This window comes from Dichomitus squalens (genome assembly GCF_000275845.1).
Source record: "Dichomitus squalens LYAD-421 SS1 unplaced genomic scaffold DICSQscaffold_14, whole genome shotgun sequence".
NCBI classification, from domain to species: domain Eukaryota; kingdom Fungi; phylum Basidiomycota; class Agaricomycetes; order Polyporales; family Polyporaceae; genus Dichomitus; species Dichomitus squalens.
This window is the reverse complement of record NW_006766896.1, coordinates 582,318-601,998: the sequence shown is the minus strand read 5'-3', so window position 1 is coordinate 601,998 and position 19,681 is coordinate 582,318. Positions and strand designations below refer to the sequence as shown.

The window sequence follows — 19,681 nt, the reverse complement described above, 5'->3', positions numbered from 1 at the left end:
AGCTTCGCAGTCTCCCAGACGTCGTACACACCCTCTGTGCTGCCAGTCGCCATGAGACTGCCGTCGAGCGAGAAGAGGATGAACTTCACCGCGGCGAAGGTCTTTCTGAGCGTTCGGATCGGCTTGTATGTCTGCGCGTCCCATAGGTGTAGCGTTTCGTCGCTAGCGCCTGCGTTTAGGAACCGCGCCCGTCGGGCGTATATGCGAGCGAGTGGATAGCGTGCCCAGGCCGGATTCTCATCTGCTTTCTGCTACTCGCAACGGCCCAGATGATGACGACCTCGTCGTGCGACGCCGACGCGAAGGAGATGTCATCGCGTGAGAAGGCGAGGGCGGAAATCGTGTCCATGTGGCCAGCGTCGGGATAAATGAGCATCTTGTGCCGCACGGTGTTCTTGCGCGCGTCCTAGATGACCATGGTCGTGCCCTCCTCCCCGCTCGCCATGTTGTTTTCGTCCGCGGAGTGCGCGAGCGATTTAACGGTGCCGTCTTGTACGCTCGTGGGCGCGTTGAAATCGAGTCACTTGCGGTCGGCCTTGCCCTCTTCGTCGACCTCTCCGCGTGCGTGAGCCGGAGGCCACATGCCTACATGCGGAAGCTGGAGAGTATTCGCGTGCGGGAATGACAGGCTCTGGTGCGCAGAGGTAACGTCTTGAGGCATAGGTGGTAAGCATGGCGAAGACAACGTTAGCTTCACGTCTGTGTACATGTCCTGCGATGCTAATGGCATACCGTTTTGCTGCATAGGAGACAAATGTGAGAAGCAAGACGGAAGACATGGAGGGGCTTGGCACGGTCCTGTGGTGCATGATCGGGCATATTTGTGGCAGAGTCTCAGCATGTGGGAGGGCAACGGGTCGGTTTGTGAGCATAGAGACACCAGAGTATAGACGTTTCCCTTCCCGTCCCCAGAGGACCGTCTGAACCGCCCCCGGAAGGGCCGTGGAGCTATATAGCTACGCAACCAAAAATGCACGGTCCTCTCAGGCTTTTCGGGACATCATCCGGTCTGTGAGTATCAAGGACCGCCTCCAGACGAGCTCATGGAGAATGGCGGTACTCAAGCAGTACACCCAACCTCGACATGGGCTGAGCCTGAGCGCGGTGCTTCTGCTACGCATGCATGGTTCGTGGAACAAAGAGCACAACACGAGCCGCAGGATGTGCAACTCACCAACGACAAGCAGACGGGACGTGCCTGCAGGGAGCGCGAAGCAGAGACACTTCCTGAGAACAGGTATTGATAGAGACAGGAGGTCAGCCAGTAGCTGTTAGGAGTAGCACCAAGTAAAAGGTGATAAAGAGATATCGCGTGCGGAACGCTGCGACACCAATTTCTACGCCAAGGAGGGGCAGTCGCGGAACGCTTCCGGATTCGTGTCGCGACGAAGAGGAAGAGATGAGGAGAAGAGGAATCAAACATGTGCGGTACAGCCAAGGGCCATCAGACTAGGAGGATCGCACACCAAGCAGTGTACCTGCCCAAGACTCAGAACGACACGGACCAGATCCGATTTGGGAATTCGAGCGGAAGGGCTGAGGTCATGCCAGGCCAATAGGACTTAGGAGAGACAAGCCACGATGATACGACGTGATCCTAACACCATAGAAGGGCAGTCCTAAAGCGAGGAGAAACGCAACGTCAGGTCAAGAACTGAGAACTGGGAGCTGAGAGCGACATCGCAGAGCAGCAGATCGCGTAAAAAGTCCCAAGCGTGGGCAGCACGGCACAACAAAGTCATGTGACCGCGGGTCGTGACTGGCTCACCTCTATTGAAGTTTCTTACACGACTCGACAAGCCCAGGGTACATACGCTTCGGGGAAGAAATAAATCATTGGGAGTCGGGACTGAAAAACATGCGATTTGACGGGGAGTAACCCCGACAAGGATACTCTTATGGTATGATTGGTCGTGACTAAGGTAACATAAGCGCAACAATTGGGATGCAGAGGTGGTGGGAGAGATACCGTGATTCAGGACATCTTAGCTGAAGAGAGATTAGCACCGTGAAGTGCATTGTGATCGCGAATATGCTATGCGAGCTGGGGATCGTAGGAGTTCCAGGCGTGGAGCGGACGTAGAGACGTGAGGACATGCTGCAGTCGTCGGATCATAAATAAGGGGCTGCCAATCAGTGTGCGTGACCATTAGCATGGCCGTCCGCCTGCCCATTTGTCGATGGGGCATTTTGGTTGATGAGCACCGTGGCCTCTGCAGACCGCGGAGCGAGCGTGACATAGACGGACTCCAGCCGACTATTCCCATCACATCTCATCGTCAGCATCTGACCCCATCGCACACAACGTGACACAGTACGCACCACGCAGCGCCATTGCTCTTCACCTTCAGCTCCGCGTCCGCCGCCCTCTTCGCCTTCTCGCTCTCCGACGGGAGCGCCACGTCGAACACCTTCAGGATATGCGCAAAGTGGCTGAACAGCAGCGCGTCCGCGAGGTAGCGCCCCGGGCACGTCCGCCGCCCGAACCCAAACGCGAACTCCATCGGGTGCAGGACGTCCTGGCGGAGCTTCTGGCCGGACTCGTCGAGGAAGCGCGCGGGGACGAAGGACTCGGGGTCGGGGAAGACCTCCGCGTCCCGCGAGATCGCGTAGTTGTTCGCCATGATCGTCGCGCCCTTGGGGATGAGGAAGCCGTCGTAGTGGTCGTCCTCGGTCACCTCCCGCGCAACTGCGGACACCATCATCAGCTCAGCGTCTCCAGCCGTCGATGGGTAGAGAGATGGACGTACTGACGGGCGCGATGGACACCCACCGCAGAACCTCCGAAAGCACCGCGTCGACGTATGGCAGATGTGGCCGGTCGGCCATCGTCGGCAGCCTGTCCCCGCACACGGAGTCGACCTGCGCCTGTGCGCGCTTCTGTACATCAGGGTGCTGCGCCATGGCGAGCAGGAAGGTGAGAGTGGCCGATTCGGACTGCATTCCGGGGGAGTGTCAATCAATATCGAGAGCGCCACTATTCGGGGACGATGTCAGACATACCGCGAGCATGCCGCCTGGAATGATAGATAGATCAGCACCGGGCCGTAATAGACGCGTAGAGCTAGATGGACGTACCTGCGTTCATCGTCACTGCGATCATCTTCGACTGCTCGTCGCCGTCCGCCGCGGCGCCCTGCGCTTTGTACACGTTCGACATCACGGACACCGTCTCCTGCTTTTGGCTCTCCTGCGTCAAGCGCACTGTCGTCGCAGCTATCGAGTGGAGGTTGTTCTTCCACTGCTTGCCGAGCTTGATTTTTGGGCCGATGACAGGCACCGACTTCGGTACCGACGCCACTAAACAAACGCGAAATTGGTCAGATGGAGACATGTCGACGTGGCGTGGAGGATGGCGTACGGAATGGGAGAATGTCGAAGATCTGGTATTTGTCACCGAGAACGTCGGCAGCAAAGTGCGCGAGATCGTTCATCTGCTTGAGCACAGAGTCGGTCTCCGGGCCGTTGTACCCTGTTGAGACCTTGAGGAAGACGTGGCCGAGAGAGCTGCATGTCCCCAGTCAGTTTACGGCATCCACGAAGAGACAGTGTGAGACTCACTCGTCGATCGTCTCCGTCAGGTTTTTGCATTCCAGGTTCCCGGACAGTGTCTTGATGAGGCTCCGTGACGCGACCTCGTAATCGGTATTGTACGTCCCGACCTCGGCCTGTCCGATCCCCTGGTGGAACTGTTTGCGCGCGTTCGTGAACACCTCTCCAGGGTCCATGAACGGCAGGGTCATCGTCAGGTCCGAGATATCCGACATCTTGCGCGGGGGCTTGCTCGCGTACACATCCTGCTTCTTCGTGAACAGCGCCTCGATGGACTCCTTCGAGTTGAGCACGATGATCGTCTGGTTGAGGACCTTGTATGTCGTGAGCTTGCAGCCTGTAAATCGACCGTCGGTCAGCAACAAGGAACGCGTCCAAACGCAGCACGCGTGTCCAAATTGGAAGGGGGTCTCAATTGAGTATGACGGTGGAGAGCAGATCCACAGATCGCAGCAGGGCCGGCCTCGCAGCTCCTCCCAGCACTCATCGCGTGGGCGCTGCGCACGAAGCGTGAGATCTGCAAGTCCGCTAGATTAACTGTCATTGTGTGTGTGTACTGAACCGCCTCGCCTTCGTTATCTTGCAGAAGGCTAGCACGGCCCGCGATGCGTACGCATCAACACGAGATACGAATGATCAATCCCCCTCGTCGACGATGCACTTCAACCTTCCTTGCATAAGACCCTGCATTCCACATGCAACCCCGCAGAAGCGACTTGACATGCAGCCACTCATCGGGCTGGATTACGCCAAACTCGCGCCGCACGAGCAACGACCCGCGAGGAGCGGCGCGTCCGCATCTCACGGAGCGCGCGGTGCCCACTGTTACTGAGCGGCGCCCACAAACCCTTCCGATCCCACTGGCGTGCAAAGCAAGATCTGGAGACTCACGGAGCTCGTCGGATATTTTGAGGAAGTACTTCCACTGCTCGGTGGAGGGGATCTTGGTGAGATGTCCGAGGATGGGCAGGCCAGGGGGACTGGGGGGGAGATGCGTTTGGTTCGAACCGAAAATCGAGGACATGATGGCGCGAGTCGGCAAAGTCAAAGTCTGATCGGGTGCGCTGATGTGGCAGCGGAGAAAACGGAAGGAAAGAGAACCAGGGCGAGAGGCGGAGACGGCGATGCCTACTGCTGCTACTGACGAAGGTGAAGTGGCGAACGAGGAGCGGCGCAAGACGAGGTGGGGGGGGGGGCAGGTGTTGAACAAGGCCGGGCGAGAGAAGGGGAGCTTAAGTACCGCACATGCGAGAGCCGGGCCCGGGAGGGAGTCGGGGGATGATACGGGCGGATGGCGGTGCCTCGCGAAACTGAGGCCAGGACGAGCACCAGTACTCGCCCTCGCCCTCGCCCTCGCGCGATCCAAGGCAGCGGACAGATCATGGGTCAGATCTTGAGTTGACACCCAAGCGATACCGAACCTGCCACCGTAGCGATTTGGGCTCTAGATTCGCTTCTCTTCCCCGCTCGGGACCTGGGCGAGCAAGAGAGCACATGGAAAGCAGGCGTTTCGAACCTTCGCCGCGTCTGGGATGTTGACGCAATGTCAGACGCGAGGCGTCCCAGATCACAATTCGCGCGCGCGACCGCCGTGCCAGTGCTCTCAAAGTGAAGCCCCTGTCCAGACCACGGAGGCATTCGCGCGAGACGTTGCCGATAGTGTAGGATGCGCGTGGCCATGGAGTGCCAGAATAAACAGCGATAGGCAGGCACCGTTTTGCGGGGAAGGCTCAGAGTTGGGCGGAAGCAGTTTCGCTAAGAATAGCCGCCCCGGTGGAACCGGTCCTAGCGAATCAGAGTCCGTGGTGAAATCCAGCGTCTCTCAACTTTGATCTCTCCGACCACTCAGCCTCGCCTGATTTCGTTCGCAGCTCCTCACAGCCCGGTCCCCCTTTGCGATCTACGTCCTGTCCTTAAACGGTGGACGCCGAACACGACGCAACACTGCTCCTCGTGTTCCCCATTCGTGCTATGATATCATGGACGCATTAATGCTTTTGTTGGTCTCCTCTCGCCATGGACACTGCCCCCGTTCTCGCGTCCTTGTTCTCGTCTCAGACTAACGCCAGTCCTCCTGCGCGCCCGAGGCGAGCGCAAGCTACGAACGCGCTCAGGGCACTCCGGAGCAACGGCCAAGATATCACCGGAGGTTCCTAACGGCACCAACGCCAATCCAATCTCACGCCGGACTCATGTATCTCGCTGTGATCTGGAGCGGCCAATAATGTCGCTATGCGGTATAAGGTCCTCAGCGCTATACACAACGCTCCCGGCGAAAAGGCCACATCACATAATTGCGCCCGGCGCAGTACGCTAGTCAGTCTGAAGTTAGGGGGAGCGCACCAATCCTTCCCTGCAACGTCAAAAGATGGCCATTTGTTGCCAGGGTCGCGTTGTTGGTACGCACTCTATCCACCTGCCTTTCTTCACTCCTACTTGCGTTCCGGCGACAGAAGATCGGAGACGCCAAGGGGGACGGGACAAGTGACACAGGGGACTGTGGCCGGATAAGGCGTGAAGTGCCGGTACGTGCTACCCTGTCCAACTCTAGCTAGCGTGAACCATATTGATTATGTCCGAGGGCGGCGCTCCGTCCTTTGACACGCCCTTGTGAACGATCTGCAATCCGCGTCTCCCGCAGTCTCGCGATAACTGTCAACTGTCAGTCAGCTTCTCGTGAGTCGTCAGGGTTCCTGCCACGTTACTAACGAGGGACATGTATCCGGAATCCGGATAGACGTCGCCGTATGTACATGTTGACAGATCGCCAACACGAACCGTCCACTTTCCAAGCTCAGATGATACAGGGCATCTTCCGCACATCCTCGATCCCGACCGTAGCTCCTTCGTCGTGCGCTGCAGCTGCAATCCTATCACGAAGGCACAGGTGTGTGGCCCGATGCTCATGATTCCGAACTCTATCACACGGCATTGCGATGTCCGGCCTCGTGCACGCTCAGGAGCTCGCGGTACTCCTCGCGCGCTGGTCCCTCCCGTACGTATTGGCTGTATGCTCATCAGGCATAGCCCATAGCGTCGGCGCGCTTGGTCATCGGCCCGACCGAAATAAGCTCTCGACGAAGCACTGCCCACGAGCCCTGCTTCTTTCCACGGCTCTGGCCACTCTACAAGCGCCGTCAGGTCACCGAGACGCCCCGCGAGGGAGAAGCTCTCAGCATATTAGTCCACGGTGAGAGATGCTGCCAAGAATGGACCTGGTCGCGCATATATGAGAGTGGTTGCGGGGCGCTTTGAAAGCGTCCAGTCACAAGTGTACTGCCCGACGCAACCGAGTTGTACAGGGATTGGACACCCGTCGTGCGTAGGGGTCAAACTTGAGTCTAGTAGGAAGCTAGCGGGCGCGTGTATCGATCACGCCCTCCCCGCGCCCTCCCCGCGCCCTCCCCTGGTGAGCGCCATCGTGTCATGTCTAGGATCCGGGAAAGCCACAACCAACCCACAGCCCATCGCGACACCCCCCACCGCTCAGAAAGTACTCTATAGGTACGGCGACGCTTGTCGCTATCCTCACCGTTTTCGCTGGTAACAACTAGGAACAGCGGTAAGCTCCTGCCGTATCCAAACGTGGCTCTAGAAGACCGGTGATGTGGCATTGTCCGAAACATCTTAGTTCAGGTTGGAAGCCCTTCAGATTCGAGAGGGAGGGTGGCTGTACACGTCCGAGGGACTTCAGTTCCAGGGGGAAGCGACCCGGTTTCGAGTACGTGCGTCACTTCACATCGGGACAGCTGAAGCGTTTGCTAGGGGTTCTAGACTTCGAGCGTGTCGCTCGGCCACTTCGATCGTACATAGTCGCTTCACATCCATCCCCGTGTCATATGCCATGCTTTGCCGGACAGACCTTCACTCATGCTTCATGGGTGAAAGGCTCGTATTATAATAATGCGTTCGGGCACCGGGTGAGTGGCCCTATGTCGTGCTTCCTGAACTTGGTGCTGATCAACACGAGCTGCAACCACGCAAGGGATCTATCTGGTGGACGGGCGGATGAGCTCTCGAAAAAGTATATGTATCTCGATGCGCTCATTCGATCTTGGATTTGTCCCGCTATCAGGTAGTTTCGCCGCAATCTATGTCGGAGATCTCAAGCGCCTGTGACGATTGGACGAGTTTGTGGGTGCCCCTATATGTCTTCCCTGATCGCTGCTTGATCGGTTGCTAACCAACCCCCGCAGGACCCGCTTCTCGGTCCCGAGTGCTGCTCTCGGGTCGGAGACTGCGTCTCACCGCGGTCCCGAGCATTTGGCGACATGCAACCATCGGATAAACATCGGGCCAAATTCGAGCACCGTCACACACTGAGGGAGCATTCTTCGTTTGAGCTGCGTCATCGCCGACCTTGAATGCAAGGTGGAGGCGATGCTCGGATGGCACGGTCAAACTGTTACTCGACGCCGCTAGCCCGAGTTTCGGGCGCAGTTCATGTCAGACGTGGGATGTGTCGTTCGCCATCGTGAGGATGGGTGCTCGCACTCTTTGTCCACGTCTGCGTGTCATCGATAGCCTGCGACCGCATGCATGTCTGGTACGATCCAAGCCACGGACGCGAAGGGCCCCATGCGCAGTGTCACCGTTCCCGGGTACGCTCTAAGGACAAGGGCGCAGTACTCAGGGATAGGCCCAGTCTTCAGTCTCCTGTACTTGAAGAGGTATGTGCCCTGACTGGTTTCTTCACGAGGAGACTCGATCGTTGACCGTCGGGCCATGGTTCGTTTTCTAGATTTGACACCAAAGGTGGAGTCGCAAGGAAGTCTAACGCCCAGTTCTACTTCGTGCGTCAAGCGAACGCCCCTTACTTCAGCCCCGATCCGGGACTCGCCCCCGCCGCTGCCATGATCAGGTTTGCGAGTCTCTCGCATCCTGTAACGTGCAATTGTCCTTCACACTTCCCGACGTTGCTTCTAGCAATGAGGTAATGGCGCTCCGTGCCGGAGCCGAGTCATGACGGACGTCTTGTTCGGGCAACCTGCATGCTCGCACGTCGGTTCCGAGTGGCTGCGACGTCGGTTGATGCGTGCGTGCGTCTCTCGAACTCGTTTGCGGGACGATGACGACCCGCTTTGGTGCCTCACTCTCATCAATCTTCGCCAGCTCACAGCCGAGATGCAGAAGCTTCCAGCTAGCCTGGCTTGGATCGAGAACATGAGCAACTCAGGCGACGTATCCCTCACTACAGCGCACCCACGCTTCTACTACCTGAGACATGGCTATCCATCCTCATACCCCCCTTTGAGCTTGGGCAGCAAGCGAGCACCACGGCGGCTACATCGTATCAGTAGGCGACTAGCGTGTTGACATCGAGCTGGGGCTGACGTGAATAGTCGAAAGGCACACTTGACCCCGGGCTAGACGGGCTGTTGGCCTTGACGGTGTCGTGACAAGCTGCTATCTAGTCGGTGAAGAGCCCCTTCCTCCCATGTGCTAACATGTTCTTCTCTAGTACGATCCCTTTGTGCGATCTTCCAGTATGGCCCCATAGTGCATTCGATCGGCCTCAGGCCTAAAAATATAGATCCGAACGGGAGCCCTGTCTCGTACACCCAACTACGCATCCCATATCCCCTCGAGCAGCCGGTCCGATGGACGTGCAAGGTAGGGAGGGGCAAAGCGTCATCCACTGATGGTCTGCAGGTCCGCACACTACGTGTAATCGAGCAAGTATCACCAATCGTCCCCGACGCAGTGCAGTTCACCAGGTTGTCTTGCAAGCGCGGTCCTTCAGGTAGTAGGGCTTCCCTCTTCTCGATCCCTGCACTTACTCGTAGACAAGCGCGTCCTTCAGCATCCACGAGCGGCGCGATACCATATTTGACTCAGGCTTCTCTATATGTTCATGACCTGTGCCATTGTTACGACTCCTGCCGTCTGGAATGGTAGACGGCAATGGCATGGACTTATGACACTTCCCCTTCAAGAAGGATCACTTTCCTATGCGCATTTCATTGGGTTAGGCTCTGGGAGCATGTCATGTCCTGACGATTTGTAAGCATGGCGGAGACTACATATCCAGAGTTCTCCCGAATCTTCTGGAGTGTTCTAGAATTATCTCGACTCATTCGGAGTCACCCGGTGTCATACGGAGCCAATCTAGAATGACCTAGGGTCCCTGTCAAGAGTATATAAGGACCCGGGTTTCGGAATGTCTGTTAAGTCATACAGAGATCGTCATACATCCTCTGAGTCCTGTGATTCAGGGCTACAATTCACACGAATACGTCTCACACTCTGAACTGACGCCCGTGTATCGCCCTTCCGTACACCCTCAGCATCACCTTTTCAGAGATAAAATGTCAATGCTAGCGCACTGCGGCCAAGCTCACACCGATCGCTGGTGCACTTCGTGCAAGCATATGTTCAAGAACGAGAACAACCTCATGCAGCACCTTCGTTCCGCCGTCCACCGGCCCGCCAGGTTCCCATGCCCCATGGAAGGTTGCGGAAGATTCTTCATTGATCCCGCAGCGCTCGTTCTCCATTATGAGGCCGGGGCATGCCCTTCCGGCCTGACGCGCAGCACGGTCATTCGCGCAGTCGCAGAGCACGACACAGAGGGAGTCATCACCAACGCCAACACCCTATGCTACTGCCCGGAGGCTTACGGCGGATGTGGGAGGGAGTTCCGTCTCTTAAGCTCCCTATTTCAGCATGTTGAGCATGGACGGTGTGGGCTCGATCGCTCGGCGCGCCAACTCAACGAAGTCATCGATGACGTTGTCAAAGGAAGGTTTGTAACTGCGTCTTGATCCGTATTAGCGAATAAGATACTATGCAGACAAACTCGCTTGATGCCTTTGCTCACATAGCCAATTTTACGCGTTGCGAGATCTCTCTTACAAGCGCAGCGGACGCTCATTCTCCATAGCAGAATATCAGATATGTACATACATTCTATGTCAGAGAAAATCACAATTTATTTATCATATCACATCCAATCCTGTGAGCTGTGATGGCATTTGTAGCAGCATTCGAGCATCTGAAAGGTGTAGTACATTTATGAGGATGCCTGGTCACGAGACAAATCATATGTCGTCAACTGTTGCAGAGGTGCTACTGAGACTTCTATTGTGGTCACCGGCAGCGGTCCGCGGGAGCCAGTATCTCGAGTGCTATCACATAAATTTCGCCTGGGTTTATGATACCTGTTGAAACTCGGAGTGCCGATGCGAGCCGGGCGGTACCGTACTGTATCGCATGCGGGTCTGACAAGTCCTTCGGATCAGCTGGGTTCAATTGTAAGTAGACGCCGATTGCTTACCAATCTGGGATCTACCGCGTCTCGGCCTGTTCAAGTTCCCGACCATTTCCTTCCTCGTACTACCATCTCCTCGCGCGCCACCATGGTGTACTGTGAACGTTGCGGGCGTTCTTTCGTAACTGAGCATGCTTTGCGGCAGCACCAACGCTATTCAAGCAATCACCACTTATGCGATGCGTGTGACAGGGACTTTGTCTCTGAAGCCGCCCTCAAACAACATCATATGAACAGCTCTCGTCACACTTACTGTACGATCTGTGAAGAGCTCATTGACAACTTGGGCATCTCACTGCAAGAACATCGTGAGAAGACCCACCACGCATGTCCAGGATGCGACCGGGTCAGTGGCACAAGTCTTCACGGCGGTATCTACTACTTAAGACACTCTCACGTTCACAGGTCTTCGAAGACCGCCGGTCGATGCTCGCCCACTGTGAGCAAGCCCATGCCGATCGCTGGTGCTCCGAGTGCGAGCAGATGTTCAAAAACGAGAACAATCTACGCCAGCACCTTCATTCCTCAACTCACCGGCCCGCCAATCTCCCGTGCCCCATGGAAGACTGCGAAAGATCTTTCATCGGTCCTGCCGCCCTGGTCCTTCATTACGAGGGCGGAGCATGTCCTTCGGGCCTGACGCGCTGCACAGTCCTTCGTGCCGTCGCAAGATACGACAAGCAGGGCGTAATCACGACCAACGACAACCGATGCTATTGCCCGGAGGCTTACGGTGGATGTGGGCAGGAATATACCCTCGTGAGCGCCCTATTCCAGCACATCGAGCATGGACGGTGTGGGCTCGACCGCTCTGCGCGCAAGCTCAAGAAAGTCCTGGATGGCGTCACCAAGGGAAGATTCGTGACGATGTCTTGATACATGTGGTCGAAGAAGGACACTCTGCAGACAACCTCGCTCGGCACCCTCGCTCAAACAGGTTCCTTGCGCGTGGGCACAACAACGGAATCTACACCGTTCAACTCTCATCTCCTTTAGTTTGGCCCCGTGGCCACTCGCGCGCAATGATATATTTCGCGCGCAACGGGCTCACTCATTCATCTCTATGTTGTATTTGTATTGAGTCACAGACAATCGTATGTATTCATCACATTTATCACATGCGTGTCACGTCTCAGTTGAGAGGAATTCGCACGGCGGCACGGGTGCTATCGCGTTTGTACGTAGACGCCCATTGCTGTCCCAGCGTCCCGCCACCACAACGACTGCTAACGCTGCCTGTCCATCTCGCGTTCCCTACTGCCACTGGCCACCTCACACCGTCTTCTCGCGTCGCCATGGCGTATTGTGAGCGTTGCCGTCGCTGGTTTTGTAGTGACCAAGCGCTATGGCAGCACGAACGCACCTCAAGCTACCACCACTTCTGCGCCGCGTGCGACAGGGACTTCGTCTCCGAAACCGCTCTTACGCAACATTATATGAACAGTTCTCGGCATACGTACTGCACCCTGTGCTCAGAGCTCATTGACGACTTGGACATGTCGTTGAGCGAACATTATGAAGAAGCGCACTACAAATGCCCGGGGTGCCACCTGGTGAGTGTCGCAGACAACAAGGCAACCTTCAACTTGAGTCCATATCCCATTCCCAGGTGTACAGAGATAGAAAGTCGATGCTTGCGCACTGCGAGGAGGAGCACGCAGATCGCTGGTGCATCCCATGCAAGCGAATGTTCATAAATGCGAACAATCTCCGCCAGCACCAGCGGTCCGCAATCCACCAACCCGCCACCATCCGTTGCCCTATGAAAGGCTGCGGGAAATTGTTCATTTCTACCTCTCACCTCGTCCTCCACCTCGAGTCCGGAACGTGCACTTCCGGGATGACGCGGAAGATGATCGACGATCTCGTTGCTAAATATGACAAACGCGGGATCATTACTAACCCGGAGCGACTCATCGAGGGGCCCTCTCGGTCTAGTCCGGACGTTATTAAGACCTGGGCGACCGAACGCGCGTGGAACGGGTGGGCTTACGAGTGCTACGTTTGCCACAAGACGTTCTCGTCGCTCACCGCCCTCAACGCGCACTTGGGTAGCCCTGTGCACGGGGACAAGCTCTACCACTGCCCGAAGGCCTATGGTGGGTGCGGGACGGAGTACCGCACGCTCAGTGCCTTCTTACAACACGTGGAGAGCGGACGCTGCGGGGTCATCCGCTTCCAGGACAAGTTCCGCAAGATCATCGATGATGTCGCCAAGGGTGGGAGGTTGTTGACAGGGTATTAGACCCTACGCTTTATCGGTGGGTGGATCAGAATGCGCTGCGGACATCCCTGCCTAACATCCTCTCAGACAGGCTTTCCCCGCCAGGCTCAAGACTCAAGGTTTAGGGTTTCTTTCTGTATTCATTCGCCTTTAACGCCGAAGCGCTCGCAAAGTTGGATTTCACAAGCGCTGTACTCATACGCCACTTGTCTGCATGACGGAACAACGGATTTGTTGTATTCTTAGACAATCACATCTTATTCTCAAGCAGCGTGCCAGCCTTTCGTACTGTCATCCGCGGCGCATCCAGGTTCGAAGGTAGGTCACGGCCGTATGCTGACTTTGCTCGAACCTCCAGTGAGTTCGAATTGGCTAATCGGGCGTCTTCGTGAGGAATTCGGCTTCCATCCTCCCGTCTCTCCTCAAGGCATTGTTCGAAGACAAGGATGCCTCCCTGCACGCATCACGTGTGAAGCTGTCATGTACGTTATACGCGTCAGCTCAAGCTACCTTCTTGTCCCACGCCGTCCCCTCATCTACCGCAGCACCCGATTGGGGTCGGCACAACCGTCCGCTCTCATTTCGAGACTCCCCCTCCTCCATGATGGCTTACTGCAGTCTCTGCAATCGCTTCTTCAAGAGCGAGCGCGCTCTCCAGCAACACAGAGATGACTCGAACATGCACTACATCTGCTACAAGTGCAACATGGACTTTGCGTCCAACGCCACCCTCATACTGCACTTCACGAACAGCCCGCAGCACCCGTACTGCCCATGGTGCGACGATCATTTCGGTGACTATGGAGATCTTTTCGCCCATTTTGTGGATGCACACTTCTATTGTGAACTCTGCAACCTGGTACGTACACATCAGACCATGTTTAAGCTGTGCACCTTGTCCACATCGTAGGCGGTCCTCGCCGTCCCCCTGCAACAGATGTTTCCCTTCGAGACCGCGCTACATGAACACCGCCGCTTCGCCCACGCGGACGATTACTGTGTTCCATGCAAGCGCATGTTCAAGAACACAAACGCCCTCCGACATCACGAGCGTTCGACCTTCCACAAGGGCCGCACCATCGACTGCCCCATGAAAGGATGCATCAAGTCCTTCGTTTCCCGCGCTGCGCTCGTGCACCACCTCGAGTCCGGGGGCTGCTTCTCCCGCATCACGCGCGACATGGTCAACCGGATCGTCGCGAAGCTCGACACGCACGGGGTCATCAGCGACCCGACGAAGCTCATTGGGCCCGGGAGCGGGATGCAAGTGACGGGCTCGTGGGCGACGGCGCGTGCATGGAACGGGATGCGGTGGGAGTGCTACCTGTGCCACCGGACCTTCGTGCAGATGTTCGACCTGAACCAGCACCTGAACAGCCCGGCGCACACCCAGAAGGGGCTGTACCACTGCCCGACGGCGTGGAAGGGGTGCGGGGCGAAGTTTAACACACTCAGTGGGTTCTGCCAACATGTGGAGAGCGAGCAGTGCGGGGTATGCCGGTTCAAGAAGACCATGGATAGTTTCATCGACGGGCTGTCGAAGGGGAAGAAATTGTGTGCATAGGATTCTGGTACGTAGGGCGAGGCTGTTCCTGCTGCTGTCTTCTAAAACTCCATCAAGTCCAGTTTGATAAGGGCCCGCCCCACGCTGTATCTGTTTTGCGTGCGGGAAGAGGGGGCGGTAACAACCTGCCAAGGATCTTGTATCTCGACTCATGGACGACGAACATCGACATACCACTCAGTGCCTATGGGACGTTTAATTCTGTACTATACGTTTGTGCCTAGCATGGACACGACTGCAGCTCTGCCCCCGCGATACATACAGAAACTTTATTGCTAACATCTATCCGCGACCATGAGCATCACTAAGGTCGATCAAGATCGGGCGAAGTTAGAGAGGACGCGACGTCCCCTCGCCCATTTGACGGTACAATGCATTCTCAATTCCTTCGGAAAACGGATGATAGTAGTACAGGTTGCTTTCGAGACATTTGCGGCACACCACCCAACTAGCTTAGTACTGCACCGGCCCATCCCTCCCCCTGCTAATCTCCAGATCGCGCAACTTCCCCGTCTCAACATCGTACGGTGATCACCCGTGCACGTGCACATCCCTAATCCCCCACTCGCGCTCCAGCACTTCAGACTTCAGCACATTGTCTACCTGCATGCGCACGTTTGCCTCCAAGAGCGCGCTGAGATCGCCGCCCAGACCGTTGTTCCGCGCGAATTCTGTGAGCGGCGCAAGCCAGCGCTGGAGCGCATTGGCAGGAGGGGAGTCGTCTGCCTGTGCGGCTTTGCAGCATGCCTCCACCCCGCCGCAGCGGGTGTGGCCAACGACGATGATGTGGTCGACCCGCATCTTCGGGTTCTCGACGGCGTAGATGAGCACCGAGATCGCGTTATCGTCGTCTGCATGGAATTGGCTGGGACGCGCAATGATTCATCAGGGACGAGAGCGTGAAGAGGAGACAGAGGCATGCGGATTTGTAGACAGACTAGAAGTGGAGAGCAACGAGACAGACTCACTTTGCGATGTTACGATGAGTGAAGATCATGCCGGGTTCGAGATTGGTAATGACGGATTCCGGAACTCGCGAGTCGGCGCAGCCGATCCAGAGAACCTATCCAATTCAAGGGAAAAGGGAGACGTCAGACCTATGCCTCGACCGCAGGGCTGGGGGGTAGACGGGCATATCGCGAGAGAGCGTCCTGTGCACCTGCAACTTAGCGTCCGCAGACGCCTCATACAGCACGCGCGCCGGAATAAAGGATTCGAGGAGCGCTAGAAGAGCTGACCTTAGGCGACTGGGTTTCCTGTAGAAATAGTCCGCTGTTCGCTTCCGTCCACTTCTCGTTCCGATTCAGCAGGTCCGAGAGGATCTTAGAGGGGGGACTTGGGAGGAAGGTGGATGTCATGATTGCAACAGACGGGTTGATGGTCAATCGAGGAGAGGGGCACTGAGTTACGTCCTGTCAGAAATCGAGGGGGGATTTATACAACAGACAGGTCAGCTATGAACGACAGGCGTAGGAATCGGTGAGGGTAAGACGAGCACGAGGGCAGCGCGTGGTGGCATGGGTGTTGGTGGACAAAACACTGCTGCATTAGCTCCAGCGAACGTGGTTGGAGGAGTAGAATAGCTGCAGTCATGCGACAGAGGGATCCACCCTATGTGACGCACATCCGGGCGAATCACGTCGCCAGCCGCAGACTGTAGGTTATGCCTGATGCCACAGGATCCAGCGGAGGTATTGCAGAAGCCTCGGGAAGTTGTGATGGAAGCTGTCTGAGGTGGACAACCGCACGAGGCATGCTGAGAAATACCGGAAAGTGAGCTGTAGCTCACCTAGTATTTCGCTTCTCTATCCTTCTCCGGCCCATCGATGGCGACGGAGTATCGTATACGCTAACACAACCAGCTGGTATTGTGATAGGCCTGATCCGACCCATTGCTTGCGCCTGCAGTAGTACTTCCGTGGGACCAGTCGGACGAGACAGCATACATGTGCTGGTCAACATTCGTTATAGCATCACTGTAGTGGTACAAGCCTCGTTCGAGGTCATTCGCAATGCACGACGGCGTCCTCACCGCTCAGTACTGCACCGGCCCTTTCCGCCCCGCACTGATTCCCAAGTCGCGCAGCTTGCCCGTTGCGAGATCGTAGACCCAACCATGCACGTGGACGTCCCTGAGCTTCCACTCGTGCTCGAGCACCTCCGAACTGAGGACGTTGACGACCTGCATGCGCACGTTCGCCTCGACGAGCTCGGTAATGTCGCTGCCTGGGCCGACTGACCAGGCGAACTCCGTGAGGGTCGCAAGCCAGCGCTCGAGTGCGGTGGCGCGGGAGAATGGGGGAGATTGGGTCGCGGCGGTATCGGCGGACGCTTTGACCCCGCCGCAGTCGGTATGGCCGACGACGATGATGTGCTCGACCTTGACGTGTTCGACGGCGTAGGCTAGCACCGAGACCGCGCTGTCATCCTCGGGGTGGAATTGGCTGAGATGTGAGAGCAAGATAGAGATCGGTACGCAGGCCGAAAAGGGAGGAAATTGTGGACTAACTTAGCAATGTTGCGATGAGTAAAGATTACTCCGGGTATCGAGTCGGTGATGACGGACTCCGGGACTCTGGAGTCGGCGCAACCGAACCAGAGAACCTATCCAGTCCAAGGGTTTGTCAGACCTTGTGCTTCAACCGCAAGAGAAGAAGCGAAGTGACTGACCTTGGGAGTCTGAGGACCCATGGGGAATAGTTCGCTATGCGCTTCCGCCCACTTCTCATTCTGATCGAGTAATCTCGTGAGGACGATGGGGGTGGGTTCAGGGTAGCTCGGGGACTCGGTCGAGTTGAGCACGGTGGTGGCCATGGTTGTAGTAGGCGTGCGGATAATCGACCAAGGGGGGAAATGAGTCGCGTCCTGTCAGAAACCGCTGTACGAGGGGGTATTTATGTGTACAACAGCCAGGTCATCTAGGAACGACCGGTGTAGGAATGGGGCCGAACAAGCCAGAGGGTAGCGCGTAGTGGCACGATGGACGGTCGGCGCTGGACGACGATGCGAGGCACGCTGGATGATACCGGTGTATGAGCTGTGGTACTAGCTCACCTAGTACTTCTCCTCTCTATCACCATCGCTGCATCAATCGTGCAGATCCTTCTCCGCGCATTCATGACAGCTAACGCCGTCAGCTGGCTTGGGGGAAGGCTGAGGCTCAGCCAACCGGCTGCCTGCGTCTTCGATATGGCTGTGGCGGATCTAGCGGGTGGGACGACATGATATGCGTTCATGCTCTATTCATCATTCATCGGTATATTTCTCTCAGAGTCATTTGCGACGTACCACAGCCATATTAGTTTTGCAGCAGCCTGCTCCTCCCTGCAATAATCCTCAAACGGAATGGTTGTCGTGCCTGGGGCTCATACACCCACCCGTACACCGCCACGTCCCTCTTCCACTCCCGCTTCAGAACCTCCGATTTCCGGACGTTGTCCACTTGCATACGTACATTCTCCTCCGCGAACGTGCGCAGGCCGCCTCCAGCCCCGAGATACCTTGCAAGGTCTGTGACAAGAGACCGACGGGACAGCCACGACCTGACATGGTTAGAGGGATGCCACTGCTGCAGTCAGACGACAGATGGTCTGACGTATGTAACGTACATCCTCGCGAAGAATGTGGGAGTTGCGACAGAACTCAAATCAGTAGTAATGGAGGCTGTCTGAACTCGGCCCAGGACGACGCCGACGGGCAGGCTGAAAACACCGGGACGTATACCGCAACTAATTCCTTTGTCTTTCTCATCTGCGCATTGAGCGCGGCAGATGCCTCCGCATCGCGAGATGATCCCATCCCAATACAGGCCTTGACATAGGCCTTGCCCAACCCGCCACCTGCACCTTCAATACGGCCGCGGCGGAAGACACAGCAAACATGTTCCAGTCATCATTCGTCATATCATCACGGTAGTGGTACAAGTCTCGTTCAAGGTCATTCACGACGCGCCACAGCGCTCTCACCGCTCAGTACTGCAACGGCCCGTTCCGCCCCGCACTGATTCCCAAGTCACGCAGCTTCCCCGTCTCGAGCTCGTACACCCACCCGTGCACGTGCACGTCCCGCAGCTTCCACTCGCGCTCGAGCACATCCGACGCCAGGATGTTGCTCACCTGCACGCGCACGTTCGCCTCGACGAGCGCTGTGAGGTCGCCCTCTGGGGTCGTGGTCCGCGCGAGCTCGGTCAAGGGGCCAAGCCAGCGGTCGAGGGCCGACGTGGGCTCGGACTGGGCGGCCTCTGCGGCTTTGACGCAGGCTGCGGCCCCGCCGCAGTTGGTGTGGCCGACGAGGATGACGTGCTCGACCTTGACGTGCTCGACGGCGTAGGTCAGCACGGAGACCGCGCTGTCGTCGGTCGGATGGAACTGGCTGTGGTGCACAATGGAAAGAAGAGGGAGGGGCGGAGATTGGTACGTGGGCAAGGAATGGGCAGGGACCGGATACTAACTTTGCAATATTGCGGTGCGTGAAGATATCGCCGGGATACGAGTTGGTGACGACGGACTCTGGGACTCGAGAGTCGGCGCAGCCGATCCAGAGCACCTATAACCGCGTGGACATATCAGAGTTCATGTCTCGACCGCACGAGAAAGACTGTGGCGAGGGGCGAGATGACCTATCATGGCGCAGCAGTGTATCCTGCGCGCTACGCTACTGCAGCAACCTAGTATCGCACGCGGGAGGACTGGGAGGACTGACCTTGGGCGATTGACCCTCTGCAGACTTGGGGAAGAACTGGCCTTTCGTGGCGTCATTCATCGCTTCCGCCCACTTCTCGTTCCGGCCGAGTATGTTTGTGAGGATCATAGGACTGGGATCTGAGAAGGTGGAGGCCATCTTTGCGGTGGGTATGCGAACCGTTGACAGGGGAGAGGAGTCAAGAGATGTATCGTATCGGAAACCACAGCACGAGGGGTATTTATGCAGCAGGACGCCGTCTAGGCACGGCCAGCGCAGGAATTGGTCGGAATCGGACAAGCGCGGAGGCAGCGAGTGGTGGCAGGAGGGAAAGCCGTCGCTGGGTGGACGGCAGAGCACTGATGCGACAGCCACGGCGGCCGTGATTGGA

General features: G+C 56.9%; 9 protein-coding genes across 9 annotated transcripts; 5 read left to right on the top strand and 4 right to left on the bottom strand.

The window, feature by feature from the left end:
- Positions 1–1,819: 1,819 nt before the first annotated feature.
- DICSQDRAFT_105994 (cytochrome P450) lies at positions 1,820–4,591 on the bottom strand. The gene is made up of 8 exons (XM_007365848.1): positions 4,444–4,591; positions 3,562–3,889; positions 3,362–3,507; positions 3,079–3,300; positions 3,004–3,017; positions 2,751–2,937; positions 2,323–2,689; positions 1,820–2,257 (listed from the first exon to the last, which is right to left on the bottom strand). Exons 1-8 carry the CDS (start codon positions 4,574–4,576, stop codon positions 2,134–2,136), a joined length of 1,521 nt encoding a protein of 506 aa, XP_007365910.1. The 5' UTR covers positions 4,577–4,591; the 3' UTR covers positions 1,820–2,133.
- A 3,500-nt stretch (positions 4,592–8,091) lies between these two features.
- Positions 8,092–8,489, top strand: DICSQDRAFT_147170 (uncharacterized protein; the record flags this gene model as incomplete). Its single annotated transcript, XM_007365847.1, has 2 exons — positions 8,092–8,222; positions 8,294–8,489. The coding sequence occupies 2 exons, from the start codon at positions 8,092–8,094 to the stop codon at positions 8,487–8,489; spliced, it is 327 nt and encodes a 108-aa protein (XP_007365909.1).
- Positions 8,490–9,758: 1,269 nt separating this feature from the next.
- Positions 9,759–10,451, top strand: DICSQDRAFT_155193 (uncharacterized protein). Its single transcript, XM_007365846.1, has one exon. It carries the CDS (start codon positions 9,861–9,863, stop codon positions 10,314–10,316), a length of 456 nt encoding a protein of 151 aa, XP_007365908.1. The 5' UTR covers positions 9,759–9,860; the 3' UTR covers positions 10,317–10,451.
- A 446-nt stretch (positions 10,452–10,897) lies between these two features.
- DICSQDRAFT_155192 (uncharacterized protein) lies at positions 10,898–11,915 on the top strand. The gene is made up of 2 exons (XM_007365845.1): positions 10,898–11,168; positions 11,228–11,915. Exons 1-2 carry the CDS (start codon positions 10,911–10,913, stop codon positions 11,696–11,698), a joined length of 729 nt encoding a protein of 242 aa, XP_007365907.1. The 5' UTR covers positions 10,898–10,910; the 3' UTR covers positions 11,699–11,915.
- A 132-nt stretch (positions 11,916–12,047) lies between these two features.
- Positions 12,048–13,310, top strand: DICSQDRAFT_105990 (uncharacterized protein). Its single transcript, XM_007365844.1, has 3 exons — positions 12,048–12,375; positions 12,432–13,083; positions 13,134–13,310. Exons 1-2 carry the CDS (start codon positions 12,118–12,120, stop codon positions 13,065–13,067), a joined length of 894 nt encoding a protein of 297 aa, XP_007365906.1. The 5' UTR covers positions 12,048–12,117; the 3' UTR covers positions 13,068–13,083; positions 13,134–13,310.
- Positions 13,311–13,650: 340 nt separating this feature from the next.
- DICSQDRAFT_60528 (uncharacterized protein) lies at positions 13,651–14,610 on the top strand (the record flags this gene model as incomplete). Its single annotated transcript, XM_007365843.1, has 2 exons — positions 13,651–13,905; positions 13,984–14,610. The coding sequence occupies 2 exons, from the start codon at positions 13,651–13,653 to the stop codon at positions 14,608–14,610; spliced, it is 882 nt and encodes a 293-aa protein (XP_007365905.1).
- A 531-nt stretch (positions 14,611–15,141) lies between these two features.
- Positions 15,142–15,968, bottom strand: DICSQDRAFT_170207 (carbonic anhydrase; the record flags this gene model as incomplete). The annotated part of the gene is made up of 3 exons (XM_007365842.1): positions 15,142–15,475; positions 15,579–15,673; positions 15,849–15,968. 3 exons carry the CDS (start codon positions 15,966–15,968, stop codon positions 15,142–15,144), a joined length of 549 nt encoding a protein of 182 aa, XP_007365904.1.
- A 301-nt stretch (positions 15,969–16,269) lies between these two features.
- DICSQDRAFT_180719 (carbonic anhydrase) lies at positions 16,270–17,424 on the bottom strand (the record flags this gene model as incomplete). Its single annotated transcript, XM_007365841.1, has 3 exons — positions 16,270–17,054; positions 17,120–17,214; positions 17,281–17,424. 3 exons carry the CDS (start codon positions 17,422–17,424, stop codon positions 16,646–16,648), a joined length of 648 nt encoding a protein of 215 aa, XP_007365903.1. The 3' UTR covers positions 16,270–16,645.
- A 1,154-nt stretch (positions 17,425–18,578) lies between these two features.
- On the bottom strand, positions 18,579–19,419 carry DICSQDRAFT_60687 (carbonic anhydrase 1; the record flags this gene model as incomplete). The annotated part of the gene is made up of 3 exons (XM_007365840.1): positions 18,579–18,981; positions 19,061–19,155; positions 19,312–19,419. 3 exons carry the CDS (start codon positions 19,417–19,419, stop codon positions 18,579–18,581), a joined length of 606 nt encoding a protein of 201 aa, XP_007365902.1.
- Between the last annotated feature and the right edge of the window lie 262 nt (positions 19,420–19,681).